The 19,995-nt window shown below is 37.3% G+C and overlaps 2 protein-coding genes across 2 annotated transcripts; both read right to left on the reverse strand.

Moving 5' to 3' along the window:
- Positions 1-795: 795 nt before the first annotated feature.
- On the reverse strand, positions 796-12,983 carry uck1 (uridine-cytidine kinase 1). The gene is made up of 7 exons (XM_053478573.1): positions 12,577-12,983; positions 11,390-11,549; positions 10,165-10,261; positions 9,933-10,075; positions 6,959-7,053; positions 6,238-6,286; positions 796-6,040 (listed from the first exon to the last, which is right to left on the reverse strand). The coding sequence occupies exons 1-7, from the start codon at positions 12,658-12,660 to the stop codon at positions 5,841-5,843; spliced, it is 828 nt and encodes a 275-aa protein (XP_053334548.1). The 5' UTR covers positions 12,661-12,983; the 3' UTR covers positions 796-5,840.
- Positions 12,984-16,517: 3,534 nt separating this feature from the next.
- dnlz (DNL-type zinc finger) lies at positions 16,518-19,912 on the reverse strand. The gene is made up of 3 exons (XM_053478971.1): positions 19,520-19,912; positions 18,278-18,417; positions 16,518-16,920 (listed from the first exon to the last, which is right to left on the reverse strand). The coding sequence occupies exons 1-3, from the start codon at positions 19,796-19,798 to the stop codon at positions 16,764-16,766; spliced, it is 576 nt and encodes a 191-aa protein (XP_053334946.1). The 5' UTR covers positions 19,799-19,912; the 3' UTR covers positions 16,518-16,763.
- Between the last annotated feature and the right edge of the window lie 83 nt (positions 19,913-19,995).

Genomic DNA, 19,995 nt, shown 5'->3' on the forward strand with positions numbered 1-19,995 from the left:
AAAAATATATATAAATCATCTGTTGAAATTTGGAATGAACTATTTTTTCATTACGGTGGGTTTTTTAGCATTAAGTGCCTGGAATGAAGGTAGGAAATTGCGTTTATTAAGTAGATTTCAATTGCACACTTATAAGCGCCTATTTAAAAAAAAATGTACAGTGTCATCTGTTGAATTTTAAGGTAAACTACGAATATTTTTAAAGGTCAATGTATTTTTTATGATATAAAGGCGTTTTCCATTGAAAATTCAAAGTAGTATCTTCATTCATAGTTTTTACATGATGTATGCACAAACAAAACAGAAATTCTAAAAACCATGTTGATGTGTTCTATTACTCATCTTACGTCCCCCAAAATGTTTTTGTCGTAAAAATATCTTTAATGTAAAGACTTTACCGTTTTATTATATGTATGGATGGTGTAATGCAGGATAACCCGAACAAAAAAATCAGAACTGCAGTCTGACAGAGTCCAAAGACAACAAATCTGTTTTCATTAATAATATTTAGGGAATAATTGAATATATATTTATTATATCACAATTCCAGAAATCCATTAAAAATATTGCTCACTCCAGCAGTACTGAGCAAAACGTGAATGTTTTAACCACGTATTGAAATAAACCAATGGAGAATGTAACTAGTCCTGACTAAAATTCAATGAATAAATTATTTCTTTACCACAACAACTTTTACCCCAGTGCTGTTTCAACTTTTCCCCAAAAATCTTTTCACAAAATATTTCTAAAATCAGGTTTTTATTTAAAATACTTAAAAGTTAGACATAAAAAAACTGAAAGAAATTATGATTTTATTTTTTTAAAGCATTCACATTTTCTTAAAACAAAAGCTCTATTTACTGTAATCAAAATGTCATTTGTTGTCGAAGTCTTCATTTATATACACTTGCATTACAGAAACAATGCAAGTGCGCACAATACACACATTACATTTCCTGCTACATTATGATTAATAGAAAATAAAATGAAGTACAATTACACAGTTCAATTCTGTATATTGTAATAGTTCGTGTAAAGACGGCTAAAAACCATTAAAACCAGTGTAACATTAACAAACATTTTCCTAAATCTAGTCAGTCACCCTGCGATGATCACGCTGATGACTTTCAGGTGCTTCAGTCAGATAAACTATTGCTGTACATATTTTACTAAATAACATTTTTTTCATACTCTAAAAGTGCACAAGAGGTCAATTAAACTGATAAATACACACTGATGCAATCTCTCTCAGACAAAACTGTAGGCAGAAGATTCTTTTAAATCAGGGGTGTGAGAATCAGGATGCATGATATGAAAAATTACAGCAGGTCACCTTTCACCTGACGGTGGAAGCAGCAGATAACGGTTAACTAAAATACAAGATCTTTTCTTGAGTAAACTATCAAATAAAATAGAAGGTAGAACAATATTTGGTCATGGCTATAGGGACAAAAAAAACATTTTTTTTTTTTTTATTTCTTGAAGTCCCTAACCAAAAAAACCAATTTAATGAATCATTTTGTTAGTTTGTCCAATTACTTTTGGTCCCTAAATAAGAGGGGGTTACGTATTTAAAGTGCTGTGCACCTTTCGCCTGCTTTGACTGTACATGTCCTTAAATTAAATTTGAAAGTAATGTTCACTGATTATCTTGTTACAATAGTACCTACCAAGAAGTGCGATATACTGAGCAGATGGTTAACAGGCAAGTTGTTGTGTTGAAAGAAAGAAAAATGGGTGAACGTTAGAATCTAAGTAACTTGTAAGGGCAAGATTGTCAGGGCTAGACAGCTGGGTCACAGCATCTCCAAGACTGCCATGTTACTGCTACAAATCCAATATTTAGTACACACTATCAAAAGTGTTCCTCGGTCCTTTCAATGAGAAACAATGAGTGCACAGGTGACATGGTTTATGGGCACCCAAGACTTGTTGATGCCTGTGGGCAGTGACTACTAGCTCAAACAGTCTGATTCCACATCCACAGGAGAGCCACTGTAGCACAAATTCATAAAAAGTAAATGCTCACTCTGACAGAATGGTGTCAGAATACAGTGCATCGCAGTTTGCTGTGTATAATAAGCAGTTCGATTATACGCCCTCCTAATGGCAAGGTTATTCCCTAATGGCAGTGGCCTCTTTGGAGGAAAACAATGGCAACAAAGTACACAAGATTATCGGTTGTTTACCACGTGATCTCATAACTGTATAACAGCTGTGATTTGCTGATGCCACCCAGCATCTTAAGAGAGTCCTATATCGCGTATTACTAACCAGAGAAAAGATCAAAAGATCACTTTCGCACCACCGCATCCCAAAAGTATGTACAAAATGTACACTCACCTAAAGGATTATTAGGAACACCTGTTCAATTTTTCATTAATGCAATTATTTAATCAACCAATCAGATGACGGTTGCTTCAATGCATTTAAAGGTGTGGTCCTGGTCAAGACAATCTCCTGAACTCCAAACTGAATGTCAGAATGGAAAAGAAAGGTGATTTAAACCATTTTGAGCGTAGCATGGTTGTTGGTGCCTGACTGTGCCGGTCTGAGTATTTCACAATCTGCTCAGTTACTGGGATTTTCACGCACAAACATTTCTAGGGTTTACAAAGAATGGTGTGAAAAGGTAAAAACGTCCAGTATGCGGCAGTCCTGTGGGCGAAAATGCCTTGTTGATGCTAGAGGTCAAAGGAGAATGGGCCGACTGATTCAAGCTGATAGAAGAACAACTGAAATAACCACTCGTTACAACCGAGGTATGCAGCAAAGCATTTGTGAAGCCACAAAACGCACAACCTTGAGGCGGATGGGCTACAACAGCAGAAGACCCCACCGGGTACCACATGTCTCCACTACAAATAGGAAAAAGAGGCTACAATTTGCACGAGCTCACCAAAATTGGACAGTTGAAGACTGGAAAATGTTGCCTGGTCTGATGAGTCTCGATTTCTGTTGAGACATTCATATGGTAGAGTCAGAATTTGACTTAAACAGAATGAGAGCATGGATCCATCATGCCTTGTTACCATTGTGCAGGCTGGTGGTGGTGGTGTAATGGTGTGGGGGATGTTTTCTTGGCACACTTTAGGCCCCTTAGTGCCAATTGGGCATCGTTTAAATGCCATGGGCTACCTAAGCATTGTTTCTAACCATGTCCATCCCTTTATGACCACCATGTACCCATCCTCTGATGGCTACTTCTAGCAGGATAATGCACCATGTCACAAAGCTCGAATTATTTTAAATTGGTTTCTTGAACATGACAATGAGTTCACTGTACTAAAATGGCCCCCACAGTCACCAGATCTCAACCCAATAGATCATCTTTGGGATGTGGTGGAACGGGAGCTTTATGCCCTGGATGTGCATCCCACAAATCTCCATTAACTGCAAGATGCTATCCTATTAATATGGGCCAACATTTCTAAAGAATGATACCAGCACCTTGTTGAATCAATGCTACATAGAATTAAGGCAGTTCTGAAGGCGAAAGGGGGTCAAACACCGTATTAGTATGGTGTTCCTAATAATCCTTTAGTTGAGTGTACATACACTGCCACCGTCATACCATTACAAAAGGTGCACATGCTAATATTTAATTGAAACACCTTTTGCTTTGATTACACCTGTGGCACAATTTTGATCATGCAATGTCTCAACATTCATTTTAGTCCAGTGTCACATTTATTTCTCTCCAAGATTTTGTATTGATGATGGGAGATTCAGACCACTGTGTAAAGACTTCCCCACTCCCCAAAGATTCTCAATGGGGTTAAGGTCTGAACTCATTTACAATTTATGCCTAAAGAAGCCTGGCATCATTTTCTTGGAATATTTCCGTGCAATCAGGGAAGAAAAAAATTCACTGATGGAAAAAACCCTGATGTGCCATCACTCTGGAACAGGGTAAATCTGATTCCACTGCTCCACAGTCCATTATTTATGCTCCCAGCAAACTGAAGCCTTTTCCCCCCTAATTCGCCTCCCCTGATAAGTGGTTTTCTTAAGACTACTCAGCTGTTTAGTTCCAATCCAGAGAAGTTAAATTTCTTAATTATGTGCATAGTTGAATTTTTAACCTATTTTTTGAACTGGAAGTGTATAAAACTGACCCTGGGGAATTGTCATGAGGTCTAATTTGGCCCTCTCTGAAAAAATGTTGGACACCCCTGTTTTGAAAGTTTTCTACCCAACATTTTCTATTCCCATTCATCTCATCCCACAGTATCCGGAAATTGATTCAATATACAGTATATCCAGGGATGAAAGTAGTTTTAAATTCTTGTCATTAAGATTAGATGTGCTTTGGTGGGCTCTCTCCTGTTTCCGATAATGTGGGCCAAATACTTTCTACCATGTATATATTTGAAATTACAGCTTGTATATGCTGTAATAATGTAAAAAAGAAAGGGGAAAATATATATATAATCACACTAATTTTGAATTAGAACTGTAAACATGTATATACACATACAGCCGTGACCAAAACTGAAAACTCGAAAATGACACAAATATTTATTTTCACAGCAACCCCACAATTGAATGGTGTCAGGATGCTTCACTGTTGGCATGACACAAGACTGATGGTAGCGCTCACTTTTTGTTCTCCAGGCAAGCATTTTTCCAGATGCCCCAAAAATCACCAAAAAGGTGACTTGTCAGGAAAAATTAATTAACCCCAGTCCTCAGCAGTCCAATCCCTGTACCTGTTGCAGAATACCATTCGCTCCCTAATGGGTTTTTTTTTTTTTACTGGAGAAATCCTTGTCTTCCCTTGTTGAAATGATTTAAGGTGAGCAAAACCATCAGTCCTGTGTCAAGTCAACAGTAAAGCATCCTGAGACCATTCATGCGTGGGGCTGCTTCTCATCAAACAGAGTGCGCTCACTGACAATTTTGCCTAAGAACACAGCCATGAATAAACAATGGTACAAAAATAACCTCGGAGAGCAACTTCTCCCAACCATCCAAGAATAGCTTTGGCCATAAAAGGCAAAAGTGATAATTAAGTGGCTCGGGGTACAAATCATCAAAATTTTGGGTCCAGGGCCAGGGAACTCCCCAGACCTTCATCTCATTGAGAACTTGTTGTTCTCTTGTCTCAAGAGGCAGATGGACAAACCCACAAATTCTGAAAAACTCCAAGCATTGATTACACAAGAATGGGCTGCTATCATACAGGATGTGGCCCAGAAGTTGATTGACAGGATGCCAAGCTGATTAAAATGGTCTTAAAAAGGAAGGTTGAACACTGCAAATATTAACTTATTATTATTAACTCTTTGCATAAACTTAATTTAATTGTTAATAAAATCCTTTGACACTTATGAAATACTTGTAATTATACTTTAGTATACCATAGTAACATCTGACAAAAAGATCTAAAATCACTGAAGCTGCAGACCTTGTGAAAATTAATATTTGTGTCATTCTCAAAACTTAAGGGCACCGCTGTACTGGGTGCAAATTACAGGGGGTGGGGTGGGATTTAGCTGCTTGGCCTATTAACCCATTTGTAACAATATAAAAAAAAAAATTATAATGACTAATATTTTCTGTAGCATGAGCCTACAGTTTGGGAACTGTTGATATTTGATCAGTATGAATACTGATATGAATACAGTTTTTCACAGAACCAACATTTTTGAGCAGCATTAAAAAAAAAAAACCTCACATCCTAATGAAGTTGCTTACTTCAGTTACTAACTCCTAACACTAACACTCGCTAAAGTGTTTGTGTGTGTGTGTGTGTGTGTTTGTGTGTTATTACATGTGATAGGAAGCATGCACCACCTTTCAAGTTTTAAACATTTTCACACGTGCCTGTTTCGGTGTTAATGTGGCCGTGTGCTGGGTTCCAGCAGGGGGCGTTTTGCAATGTTGGATCCCCCTCCGTCCATGTTCTCCCTCGCCTCGTCCATGCCCCTCTTTAAGGTCCGCTCGAGAGGGTGTCCGTTAGCAGTTCCTCTCTGCCACTTGCAGATATCACCATTTAGGATGTCTTGAATGTGCTGCACGATCAAATTAATTGCCACTGAGAGACACAGAGAGAGAAAATAAAGAAAGGCACGGAGAAAACAGTTGTATGTTGTTGTTCCTCTTAGGTTCTGATTGCCCAATACTGACACCTGCTATGATAAGATTATTTTACACAAAAACACATATAATTAGAAGAGGGGGTACTAACTTTTGAACATAACGCTGCGTTCGATTGTTTTTTTTCCCACTTACCCATGTTGTCTACTCCACGAGGTATTATCACATCTGCGTATTTCTTTGTCTGAAAGAAAAGGTATGTAAAGTAAAAGAATGGATAAACCCTGTCTTTTTTGTTAATAGAATTTTTGGTCAAACTTTTACCTTTTCAATTCATGTGATAACCTGAACTACAATGTATAATTAATTAATTTACTAATAATTAATTTTCAGCTAATCCTTAATTTATTTTCAGCTTAAAATATTGGTAATGGGTACAGTAGGAAGTAAAAATGCTTAATTGAAAAGTCTAAGGGAATGGCCACAGTGCATCAGGCTGACAGGAAGTCTATTGTAACGTAAATAACCACACCTTACAAAAAAGCATCTGTGAATGCACAAGAAAAAAAAGTACAAGACCACCACACTCCTGTCAGCCAAGAATGGGAAGTTAAAAGTTACACTGGAAAAAAAGACCAGGTAACAATCTTTCCATCATGTTCAAGTTGCTTTTAACAGCATTCTCCTCTGACCTCCCTCATCAACAATGCGTTTTCACCCGCAGAGCTGCTGCTCACTGGATGTAAAATCTAAAGACTGTTGGGTGTGAAAATCCCAGGGGATTACTCAGCGGTTTCTGATTAAATCAACGCAAGCTAATTGTATTTGCTTAAGTGCAAAATGGCTGGATGATAAACTGCATGAACCAACAGTAATACGAGTCTTCGTGTGTGTGTTCGTGTGTGTGTTTTCTTACTGGTAAACAGAACTCCTCAAAGGCTGGTTTAACGAAAGTGGTATATTGTGAAAGGATCTGTTCCAAGTCACGACCTCTCCTCATGTCTCTAAGAACTGCATGCAACATACGCACATGTGAGACAAAGAAACAAAAAAACAAGCTTGTGTGTGCGTGTGTGTATGTGGGTGATTCCATCTCAAATCAACCAGAGGGTTCCACCACATGATCACAGATTTTGCTGATTTTTTTACCAATTGTTGATATTGCCATGAAAATAAAACCCCCCAATTTTTTTGTCCCAACTCCCACTCGTTAAAAAATGGCAGCCATCTCAATTTTTGGCCTCAAAGTGCTTTTAGACATGCTACGCCCTTTTTGAAATCCTCTTTTCCTTAATAACTCGCTTGCTTTATGTCATATGAAGATGAAACTGGGTATATATTTATTTAAGTTTTTATGTAGATTCAGATTCTGCAATCGGAATTTGGCTATCTGCTGTGGTTATGGAGATATTTCTGAAAAAACGTTTTTTGGGGTACCCCTTTTCGACCCCCCAGAACCCAAGGTCTTGTTACTCAAAAAAATAGGGGTTACTTCACATCACCTTATCTTGAAAATAAATAAAAACCAGGGGTGTGTTATGCCCTGTTTTATAGAAATCATCAAAAATGAATTGTCCAAGTTTTGCAACATTAAATGATTTGACACACAGAAATGTACTGCAATATCTGTGGAATACTTAATGCATACTCATAAAATCTGCTCCTTTCAAAGTAAAAGTTACCTCAAATTCTTCTGTAATGCATGTCTAGTCAAAGACTGATAATGACGTTATTCATCTCTCTACACTAAAAGGACTAATCACAGTTTTTTTTTTCATCACCCTGGGTATCTGATTCTGAAAGAACAAAGCCCACAAAAATGAGTTCATGGAATAAGACAAAAAGGTACATGTACATGTACGAGACCTGTCAAGTTGCAGTGACACAATAATAATAATAATATCAACTAGGAAAGGCATGCACTTTGTAGCTACCAAAGTCATTTTGATAGGAAATGCCTCCACAAATTTGTAAAAAAAATTATAATTCTTGTACTGGCTGGCTGCACCATCTGAGAAGTAATGCACATGATTTAAATTTGGTAGAAGAACTTTCAGTGGATTCATGAGAACCTTAATAAACTTGTGAACAACAATAGCATTGTGTTCCCTTTCATTACTGACAACACAAAAACTTTTGCAACTTAGTGAACCATTGTTTTCACTACCATCCCTATAATACACCACGAAAGGATGCAGAATCACCTGGGATGTATCCCAATGAAAACCTTGAACAGCATCCTGACAAATAAAAAATAACATTCAGCAAAATCCATGAGGATAACAGCCTCCTTTCCAATGGGAAGTTTCTTTTTCAGTTCTTTCAAATAAGCAGCTTGGGCCTTGGCTGTATAGTGATGAGCTGTGCAGGGGTCACATTTTTCACAAAGTCTCATAATGAAATCCACTGCTTGAACTGAACAGTGTCATCTGGGTCCAAATCAGCATTTTCAAATATACCATCAAGATTAGGGCTGGGCCAGATTATACCTTCCACGGTAATACCGGTACAATGTTAGGCAATGATAAGAAAATGAAATATCGCGATAGAATATGGGTAAAACACGCATGTGCAGTGCCTTTGTTTCCAAACGCTTATGGCGGAAAAAGCTTGGCGGCGGCGGAGAATAAGAAAGGCGAAAGCGGATCGTTGAATGAAACAGATGAACCAGAATTGGTTTGTAAAAATGGTGCAACTTCAGTGGTGTGGAATTTGCATTTGCACTGTTAAAGTTTTTTTTTGCTTTAATGCACATACAAACAGCTGCTTTGTCTCGTGTCAATCATATCGTCAGTTATATCATGATCGCAAATTTTTTAATATATATCGTGATAAATATTTTTGGCCATATTGCCCTGCCCTAATCAAGATAATCAGATAGTTTTGATTTAGAGGGGGCACTGCTCACACCTGTGCAACATATAGTCACGAAAATCCAAAGAACAGACAAGCTTTGCCATCAAGTCTTTGTAATCAGATTGTGATTAAGATAACAAACTACATTGGAAAGCTTCAGTTAATAAATTAACATAAATGAAATACACTCACCTGCTTTTGTTTTTCTGCACTTAATTAGCACCAAGAAAAAGATGATGCAATCACCAAGTTCCTTGAGTGCGAGGTCACTCATGGAGTTGGTTGGAGATAATTCAACTTTTTGATCAGTATGAACCTGAATGGTTCAGTTACAGGATACTGTTTGACAGTGATACATGTATCTTACATGTACCACCATAAAATGGACACATTCACTGGTAGATAAGGCCTATTGTGTACATCCATGTACATTCTCTGTATATAAAATGTGTATCAAATCGTAAAACATTTGCAAAACCTGGACAATTCATTTTTGATGATTTCTATAAAACAGGGCATAACACACCCCTGGTTTTTATTTATTTTCAAGATAAGGTGATGTGAAGTAACCCCTATTTTTTTGAGTAACATATATACATGCAGACCTTGGGTTCTGGGGGGTCGAAAAGGGGTACCCCCCAAAATTTTTTTTTCAGAAATATCTCCATAACCACAGCAGATAGCCAAATTCCGATTGCAGAATCTGAATCTACATAAAAACTTACATAAATATACCTAGTTTCATCTTTATATGACATATAGCAAGTGAGTTATCAAGGAAAAGAGGATTTCAAAAAGGGGCGTGGCACATCTTGAAGCACTTTGAGGCCAAAAATTAAGATGGTTGCCATTTTTTAACGAGTGGGAGTTGGAACAAAAAAATTGGGTTTTTTTTATTGTCATGGCAAGATCAACAATTGGTGAAAAAAATCAGCAAAATCTGAGAGGTGATGGTGGAAAATTTCTCTTTCATTGGTTGATTTGAGATAGAATTACTCATGTCTATATGTATATTTATACAGTATATAGTATACCTCTGCGTGACAGGCGTACATCTGAGTCTGTATCCACAAACAGTTTCATGTGGAACATGTCTCTGACTTCCTGTGTGTAAAACACCAGAATTCCCTCGAACAGAACGACATCGGCTGGATACACACAGATCTTCTCCTCTAACCTGCATGAACACAAATTTCTTATATATGTTTATATATATATAAACAATTTTATGTTTATTTATTTTTTTGCTTTTTAAAGATTGCTGACCTGGAATGTGTGATAAAGTCATATGTTGGAATTTCCACAACCTTTCCTTCAACAATGTCCTTCAGCGTCTGGCACATCAACTCTGTATCGAACGCATCTAGTAATAAAAATGGGACACATTCCAGACTGTTACAAGATGCGTTACGAGGTTATTTGAGTACAAAAAGTCTGGTAAAACCCTTCACATGATCAAACTTTGCATTCTCCACCATATGAAGTTGCAATTTTCCTGAACTGACATGTCACCCGGAAGACAATTAGCATCAGGTGACCCAAAAAATATTAAAAAGTACAAACCTGCATTTAAAGATTTTATTCCAGTTCTATTACAGTACATCTGCCCTACCGTTACACTATCTATTGTATGCATACAATATTTATAATGAAAATGAGTAATCAAGTGTGCTTTAGCATCATCTGCCACCATCGTTCATTTTGTTATGCCTTCTTAAAGCAGAAAATGTATTAATTGCTTTATTGGCAGAAATCCTCCAGAATTCCACACAGCATCATCCACGTTTTCCAACATCACCATAACAAAACATAAGCAGCTCTGCAACCAGACTATCAGTACTGATATGATCAGTACTACTCATGCTTTTTAACCATGTCAGGCTGTTTAGTTGGTCAGTGCTGATATTCTCTTCAGGCTTTGTAACTGAGTGTGCTCATGAACCTAGGTTTGCTGAAATAAATTCACTATTTAAGGAAACCTTTATGCTAAAACACAATTTAAATTAAACAAGTTTTTGACAATCATCATTTTTTTTTTTTATTGCAAACTTCTTACTTAAAAGCATTAATGTTTAACCCCACTTTAAAAACATGTCGCATTTTATAAACACATCCTTCTAAATCTTTGCTTCTCGTTTTTTTTTGTTGTTTTTTTTTGACCAATGGATGGTAACTGCCAATGGGTTAAAGTTCAAAAGTCAGCCACACGTGGAAGCAAATTCTTTGAATTCCTGTGTTCTTTACTTATTGGAATGTACCACGGACCTAAAAAGATGTGTTTGCTTCATCATGTTCACTGTGTGCTTATTTTGCAACAAATGGAGACCTATTTACTGTGTCAATAAATAAAAAGGTAAATGTGCTTTACTGTAATATATTAGAGTTAATATACATAATAATCAACTTTTATTGATGTAATAACAGCTATATTATCATCATCGTCTATTGTATTCATCTTTAGATAAAACCCCACTGGAGTTTATCTGTTTACCTGGATGGTCGAAGTTGTATTGGCCTTTGAGCGCTTTCGCCTTCTGTTCTGGAGTGAGCACTCGGTAGAAACTGTCCTGGCTTACGATGGTCACTTTCCTCTGGTGATGGTCCACCTTGTTCTGGCCCAGCAACTCCATGATCTTAGCGCACACTGTGGACTGGTACAGAGAGCGATTTAGTAACTACTTATTCAACTGACACACCTAACATACAGTACCTTTTAGAGGTATCCTACATATACACAGGGAATATAACATTCTGCTTTCAAGTCTCTTAGTCACTTTGTGCTCATGGGATGTCTTGCATTTCACAGCTAGTAAAGATTTGACCGATCACAGAGAAGACTGAATACTTGTAACTAATAATAACTTGGAAGGTGAGAAAAAACATTGTTTTTACATCTTGTTAAATCCATGTTTAAGTCAAACCGGGACTTTTTTCAATTATGTAGAATAACCGAACACAGTTATGAGTACAAACACCATTCCAATTCTATACTGTGGCCAAGCATCTCGTCAATGCATTGTGCTTAAAGTCTTCTGTAAATGTCAATTGGTTGTATGCCTCATTCATGAGAAGTTCATCATAGGAAAGTCCTGGTTTAATTTTATTACCTGTTGTATTACTGCTAGAAACACCTTGGTGCTCTCACAGCAAGCCATGAGGAATGGATAGATTCAAGTCAAACCAGGACACCAATCCATCCATCTATCCCTCCATCTATCCACTTAGCTATCTATCTATCTATCTACCCATCTAATGAGATAAGAATGTAAGGCTCCCTGAATAAGGGTGTCTGCTAAATGCTGTAAATGGAATGTAATATAAACCGGTTTTAATGCGCCAACCATTATGTAGTGACGTCATGTGGCGCCTTCTGTGATAGTTTCCCCTGACAGCACTGACACACACACGCCTATGTCCGTCCCATTAACACCGGGCTGCCTTGTTAACGTTCCTAACTCTATAATAATGAGCTAAATCGAGCATTACTTATCACTGTGGTGAAGGGACCCGCGTGCACATCCTTAGCACTGCGCTAACATGTCACACTTCATGCTAGGTGTTGTGTACGCGTCTCGCATAGCTGTAGCGTGCTGCCTGAACGCAGCGCGCGCGCGCACACACACCCGCGCACCCGCGCAGTGCCCAGGTGACTGTGAGAAGTGTCCCGCTGTGACTTACCTTCCCGCTGGCGGTTCCCCCGCTGACCCCGATAAGGAAAGGCCGGTGCCGCTCGGCGTCACTCAGAGGCTCGCACACCTCCATGGCGCTGCCGCGTGTCCTCGTGCTAAACAACAAAATACAGCACTTCGCTAAAGCGCTTGGTTTCGAGAGAAGAGCCCTAACTCGTTACCCAGTCTGCACCGGGCCTGTCGCAAACCGCCAGGACGGGTCTGGGCCCTGGGTCTGTCCGAATCCACTCTCTAGTGCACTTCCCACGCGTGAACGCCTCTTTACTCGTAAGCGCTTTACGCAGGCGACATTATCAGTGCAGACACTGTGGATTGGGACATGTCCTCTGCAAAAGGCTAGAAATTTGACAGAAACCGCGCACAAATATTTGAGCTGTACAGAATTTCCCAAAATTTTAGTACGATATGTTACGCGACATAAAGAGTCGTGACGCGCTTCGTGTTTCTGCGGCGCATCATCAAGCCTAAGGCTACTGCGCAACAGGGTCAAAAAAAACTGTGTCAGGGTATTCTTTTTATATTTGCTGATTAAAGGTCGTTGATATGCACCATGTGCATCATGACTGACTGATGCAACTCGTTCACGTCCACTAGATAGAGCCACAATATCAACTGTCCCTCCATGCAGTAATCCAGATTAAATGCTTTTACTAACTTCCGCAATACGTCAACATTTTCCACCATATTGGAAAGGTCCTAATTCTCTCACGAGCCAATGACCAGGACAGTTAATTAAAAGTCTGCTTAGAAATAAAGGCGGCACTGTGGTTTAATATTAATAATAATAATAATTATATATATATATATATATATATATATATCCCTCATGCTCCTACAATCACTATTTTGCTATTAAAGATTAAAGTCCTGGAATATTTCTGTGCAATCAGGGAAGACAAACTCCTTCACATCGTCAGCTGACTTCATTTTAGTTTCTGAGTTTAGACCTAACCAACTGAATCAACCTAATATTCAGTTAACGCTGCCTCCTAAGGCTTGTAAAGTGGACGCGTGCTTTGATTTGATGTGCTTCCATTCTTATCCTGATGCACCCACCACTCTGGAACAGGGTCAGTCTGAACTCATCAAACCACATTAATTTTTCCCTTGCTCCAACATCCAGTCTTTCTGCTCCCTAGCAAATCGAGCCATTTTTTTTCTGACTAGTCTCGCTAACAAGTGATTTTCTTATGCTGTTTAGTCCCAATCCTGTGAGTTCTTGTCACATTGTGAGGGGATGGATATGATCTGATATTCACTATCATCTACGTTTTTTTTATTTTTACTGTTGATTCCATACCATGCCTCTTTAAGTGTTTAAGTGATCCCCATTCATGTTTTTTTTTCTGACCACATTTCTTCCACAAAGTTGACAGTTCATCACTATCCTTCCTACATCTGTGAATGACAATCCTGGTCAAGGTGGAACTGTACAAACAATCATTCAAGAGCACCACATACATGTTACAGGAACTTGGCTGGGAGTTATTGCCACATCCTCCATGGAGGCCTGAATTCATTCCAAGCCATTTCCCCATGTTTGGGCTGTTAAAGGAGTTCCTGGGAGGTCAGTGTTTCAGACATGAAGCAGGCAGTTCTATCGTGGCTCTGGCAAACTGAGAAAACTTTTTACCTCGGTGGTATCCCACTAGTAAAACACTAGGTTTTAAAATGTGTTAAAGGCTTCTTAGCGTAGATTCAATCATTTCAAATCTCCTTAGCTGGTTCTTTGATTGATAAAGCACACTATTTTGACCCTTTTTTTTTTTTACCTTTGACGCTTTTTTGGCAGGCAGCGTGCACAAACACGCCAGAAGTAGATGAGAATGCACCAACATTTTTTTTTTTTTTGCAGGCATTTTTTGTGAAGCTTGTAAATAAAAGTTAAATAAAGTTACATAAAGTGTTCATAATGTAATAATAGTTTAGTTAATAAACTTAGTTATAATAACCTTAAAATTGTTTTGCAGAATAACAGAACAAAGTTATGAGAGTAAAAACTCTTTATAAATTATCTATATAATCCCCTGCTACACTTATGCAATTATCCCAGTGTTTCACTAGTGCTAGGATGCTAATGATGATAATCTGAAACACTGACCTCCCAGGAACTCCTTTAACAGTCCAAACTGAGAAATGGCTTGGAATGAAGGCAGGCCTCTACGGAGGATGTGGCAATAACTCCAAGACAAGTTCCGGTAACGTGTATGTGGTGCTCTTGAATGATTGTGTGTACAGTTCCACCTTTACCAGGATCGTCATTCACAGATGTACAAGTAATGTTTTATCGCGGCTAAAAGTCTCGTCACCATACTGTGCTTGAAGTCATCTGTAAATATCAACAATAAGGTTTTACCCCTTCATTTGAAATTTCATCACAAGTCCCAGTTTGTCTTGAACGCCCCTCATATAATGTCTCGTTTTACCAGTTCAGGACCACTTCCTCCACATCTGCAATAATTTTAAAAGTGTTTTTCTCTCTCTCAGAAATTCACCAAATCCATGTTCTCCAACAGATGATAATATTCCATCATTCCAGAGAAAGTCTTTTTTTTTTTTTTTTAGCTCTACTGGGAATCAGCTGTACATGTTGCATATGTTAATGTTAGACTTGTGTACGGCTGTTTAGTCATGGAGACAGAATCTTTGAAGCTCCTGACTAAACATTTTGGTGCTGCTGCAGTCTAGTACTCTAGTTTGATTTTGCTCTAGCATGGTAGAAACTCATTAAACCCACCAGATGGAAAGGTGGCACTGAGCTCTCCAATATGACCCACTCTACTGACTCTACATTTACATTTACATTTAGTCATTTGGCAGACGCTCTTATCCAGAGCGACTTACAAAAAAGTGCTTTAATGTTTACAACATTATAGGCTGACTCTATAGAGTTGTCTATGCAGGATAACCATACATGGTAGGATGTAACCAAGGGCTCGGTAAAAGTTCGGAAACCCTTGTTGCATGGTTGTGTGCTTACCTTTAGACACAAACATAGTGATGGGTGTGGCTGAAGTAACCATACCCAGTGAAAACAAGGTGTTCATGTAGTTTGTTGGCAAACTTTCTTGGAGCAGTGTTTTGGGAAACATGATGTACCCAGAACTTTAAGGTTTAAATTCTGAGAATGAAATCTCAGCTTTAAATACTAAATAATAATATAAACAGTCAAATTAAACAATAGTCTTAGTTAAACAAATATGTTACGGATCCAACTATCATTTAACTTATAAAAAGGTTCAAAGCTTCAGGCTTTTAATAGAACTCTCTATTACAGTATATTGCTCTGGTTTATAACCAGGGTGATGTCAAGGTGTGGTTGAACACACATTCGTTTAGGGCATATATTTTTATTCTGTTAAAAGAAAACAAATCAAAGTGGGTGGAGTAGGATGTTATGATTCTAATAATATGAAATTGTTTGCCTCTCTTTTGCCTCTCTCAGTAATTTTCCAACATTCGCAATTTTAATAGTTATTAGCAACACATTAAACTTATTTTGGTTTACGGTTACATCAAAAGTTCGCTCCTGTTCTCTCTTATGCTACACAGAAGCTATAAATGTAATTGCTCTTTTGTTGAAACTTATAAAAAGTTCCTAAAATTGGCCTAAAAATGGACTAAAATTGACAAATTTCTTAACCTTAATTTTCACCTTTTGCTAAAAATACAAACCATGCATTTTCTGCAAAAATACACGTGTTTTGCAAGAGTATCGTTGCTTCTTGTTTGGGTTTATGAGTAGATGCAATGCCACCACCTACTAGCTGGGAGTGTGCAGAAAAAGATTGATGGGGAAAGAAAGATAATTGCTTGAAATTTTACTTTTTAAACAAACATCACAAGTATCACAGCATTTCAGTATTTATTAAATATTTTTAATACCAATATTATATTAATACATTTAATATATAAAATAATATTGTTATAATAGATTTTAATACTATGAAAATGCCCAAAATTTTAATTGAATCTAATCTTCTAGTCTTTAGTCCAATCTACTGTAGTAAATTATTTCCAGGTATTTAAAAAATGCTCATTGTTACCATCCTGTATATTATTATTTACAACAGCACCTCTACACATTTGCAGATTTACACACTTCATACATTTACACCTTGTATCCACATTCAAATCAGGATCGTCCGTTACTGCAGCAAAGATTATTCAGAAGATTTATGATTTATCTGCGTTGTCTCTGACAGCTTTCTTGTTGTCTTCAGTACTCTGCATCGCCTCTTTAATCGTCTCCTCTGCGACAATCTCTATGGCGGAGTCGTCTGCGATACGTTTCACTGTCTCCCCTTTGGCTGCCAGAATCTCCTCAATGTTTCTAAAACCACAAGACCACAAGTTATCAGACTTGCTTTATAGACTATACACTGTAATATAGCGGTAAGTCATTTCTCAGCCTCTTTTATCATTATTTATTGTGTTCCTAGTGTAGTACAGATATATTGTACATTAACTAGTTAAAAGTATTATGTTTTTCTTATTAGATTATTTAAAAAAAATTATGTATATGCTGGTTGTGTTTTTGTATTATCAAGGCAAAACAGTTACAGTACAAGGCAAGTACAGTAAATAAAAAAGTTTGAATAGCTACTGTATGTCCACTCACTTTATTTGTGTACAATAAATAAATAAATGGCCGGGTTGGAAAAAATACAGTTCAATCCAGATAGATCCAGATACAGTTCAACATTTTAAGATTTATACAATTTAATCACATAAAGCAAAAGTCTCCTCTTTTCTTCTAAAGTCTAAGGACAAAGGTCAAAATGCCAGAGCTAATTATTAAAGATAGGGGAAAAAATTATTTAGCGCTTTATCTTAATTCTTTTGTGTGGCAATTAATGTATCATTAAACCAACTTTTTATTCTTTTTTTTTTATGTAACCAGTACATGTTTGCTTTTGAGGTGGTATATATTGCTGTTCCTCTATAATTCTACATGTGGTGCTCCAAACTGTTCACACATTGGCAGGCGGCAGGAGCCAATTATTTGCTGTTTAGATGAATATTGAATTGGGATATTTATAAAAATCATAATATTTACAGAATCATGAAAAGGCAGCTGAATGATCTCTGGTGATTCTCATCCCTACTAACTAAGTCTGTGTTAAGTTTTTGGAAATGTTTCCAATAAAAAAATTTTTTTTTTAAACATAGGAAAAAAAACTAACTTGCAGATTTAGAATTTTGGGGAACAGATTGCTCACGTTTTTACAAAGTTCAGCAGAGAAAGGCAGAAAAACCAAAACACATGGGCATAATCTACTGAAACTGATCCATACTCCCCACAGCAGGGGTGATGAAACCTGTGTATTTTGGAGGTTTTTTTGAAAGTCCTATAGAAACAGACCGTGCTTTTCCATGTACTAATCTCTTAACCTAGACCGTACATTTGTTTTTACATTACCTTGCAACTAATGTTTGGACAGGAAAGAAGGATAAAAATTTACTCCTTAGTCCCATAAATATTTTCTTTGCAGCACAGTGTTCTAAGGTTTCTTATCTAAGACAGATCTGAAGGCAAAAACAAAATGTATAGTGATCGTAAAGGCTTATTTAGAAAACAGAACATTTATTAATATGGTGATTACGTATTGCTTGAATAATACACAGTGGACTAACAACTAACATCTCTTAATATACAGGAGAAATCTGTCTCTGTCAGATCCACACACCTTTTTCCTTCCAGATCCGAAAACCATCCAAGGTTGTCAGCAATGATGTGATGGTTCCTGCAGCCTGGACATGTTACTATGACGACGCCATTGTGATACGCCTTCTTGGAGATCTTCTTCATTGAACGCGTTGAACAGACCTACAACCACAACCAGAATCAATTTAAACAGTACCTTATATGTGTGATGGTTTACAATTAGTTCAGACTATTAACATGCCAAAACAAAGGCATGTTGGTGTTTTTTTTTTTTTGCACACTTGATAATATCCACTGAATGGTTTAAATCATTAGTTTTAGTTTGTTAAAGTAAAGTATAAATCCATAATGGCGACCTTTAATATTAATCTTTTTAATCAATACGTGATTTTCAGTGACATGCAATGCAATTCTAAAGTTGTTTTTGAAATTCTATTTTTAATGTGCTTTTTTTTTTTTTTTTTTTACTTTTTCTAGCACAAGTCACCAGCTTTTTTTTCTTTTAAAGCTCCACCAGATCCAGCTTTTCTTGTAACAGGATTTGTAATTAATGATATTCTGAGAAAATGAACTTTTGCTGTTTAATATTTAGAAGCAAGAAAAAAATATGTCATTCATAGCAGATAAGGAAATCGCTGAAACTTTAATGGAAGTGACATCAGTGGTAAGGTAAGCTCTTACATCACCGCTGACATTTAAGAAGTTTGGACTAAGTGAGATCAGTTCACACCAAAGATCTTTAAAATCTTCTCAGTTTGGACGAGGGCGATCAAGTCCAACCAGAACTTTCTCTTAAATTAGAGCATAAAACTGGCTGATATTTACAGTAGACTTCAAGCACAATATGGTGATCCTTATAATAAAATAAACAGATAACTTGAAGCCAACTTGCAGAAGAGACGCATCTGTCTGTGAGAACTGTACACATAATCAATCATTCACAAACACCATTTGCACATTACAGGAATTTGGCTGGCGTTATTGCCACATCCCTTTATACAGTCGTGACCTGATAAAACTTTCTACCTAGTGAAACGCTTAGATAAGCGCATTAATGGAGTAGTGGATTATACAGAGTAATAAAAGGAAGTTTTTAACTTCTCCTAACTGTAGTGACGCTGTAGTGACACACTCTTATTTAATAAATACAATAAATACATCTCAGTATAAGGATGTTACATCCATCAGGGAGTTTCCTTATTAATTTAACATGTAATTAATGCTTCATTACATTAAACGAGAAACATTAAATAAAAACTCTCACCTTGCAGGTAAACACCAAATGGTAATGAGTTGACTGAATTTTGCCAACTTCGTCGCTCCATGACGCTGCAGCTGTTTTAAAACCCCGCCGAAATCCCAGACTGTCCGAATAGAAGTTGTTCTGTAGAAGCAGCGGTGTGTGTGAGGACGGAAGTGTCCACCGTCCACATCCCGAGTGTGAGAGTCTCCCTGGAGACCGCAAATACACCCCAAACACACGGGGTTCAACTTTCACCCTGAACAAACCCACACCAAACCGACAACCCAGCCGCAACCACATGATATATTAGTCTAGAGCTGTTTGTAATTTTCAAAAGTAAAAAAAAAAACCGCAGTATTTAAGAATAAACCCGTTGACAAAATTCACATGGATCTGGTAGGACTTTGTCGCACATTAATGACGTCACCGCAACGCTCACTCAACACGGCACGCAATTCTAGCAAGCTTTAAATATATATATTTATATTATATTTAAG

This window comes from Clarias gariepinus, chromosome 19 (assembly GCF_024256425.1).
Source record: "Clarias gariepinus isolate MV-2021 ecotype Netherlands chromosome 19, CGAR_prim_01v2, whole genome shotgun sequence".
Lineage (NCBI taxonomy): Eukaryota > Metazoa > Chordata > Actinopteri > Siluriformes > Clariidae > Clarias > Clarias gariepinus.

Coding starts and splice junctions, on each gene's coding strand:
- uck1 (XM_053478573.1), bottom strand. CDS start 12,660: ATGGAGGTGTGCGAGCCTCTGAGTGACGCCGAGCGGCACCGGCCTTTC. Junction 11,550..12,576: donor GGGGAACCGCCAGCGGGAAG/GTAAGTCACAGC, acceptor TCTCTGTACCAG/TCCACAGTGTGCGCTAAGAT. Junction 6,041..6,237: donor TCGTGGAGTAGACAACATGG/GTAAGTGGGAAA, acceptor TGTGTCTCTCAG/TGGCAATTAATTTGATCGTG.
- dnlz (XM_053478971.1), bottom strand. CDS start 19,798: ATGTGGTTGCGGCTGGGTTGTCGGTTTGGTGTGGGTTTGTTCAGGGTG. Junction 18,418..19,519: donor ATTTGGTGTTTACCTGCAAG/GTGAGAGTTTTT, acceptor TTGTGGTTGTAG/GTCTGTTCAACGCGTTCAAT. Junction 16,921..18,277: donor TCGGATCTGGAAGGAAAAAG/GTGTGTGGATCT, acceptor TTGTGGTTTTAG/AAACATTGAGGAGATTCTGG.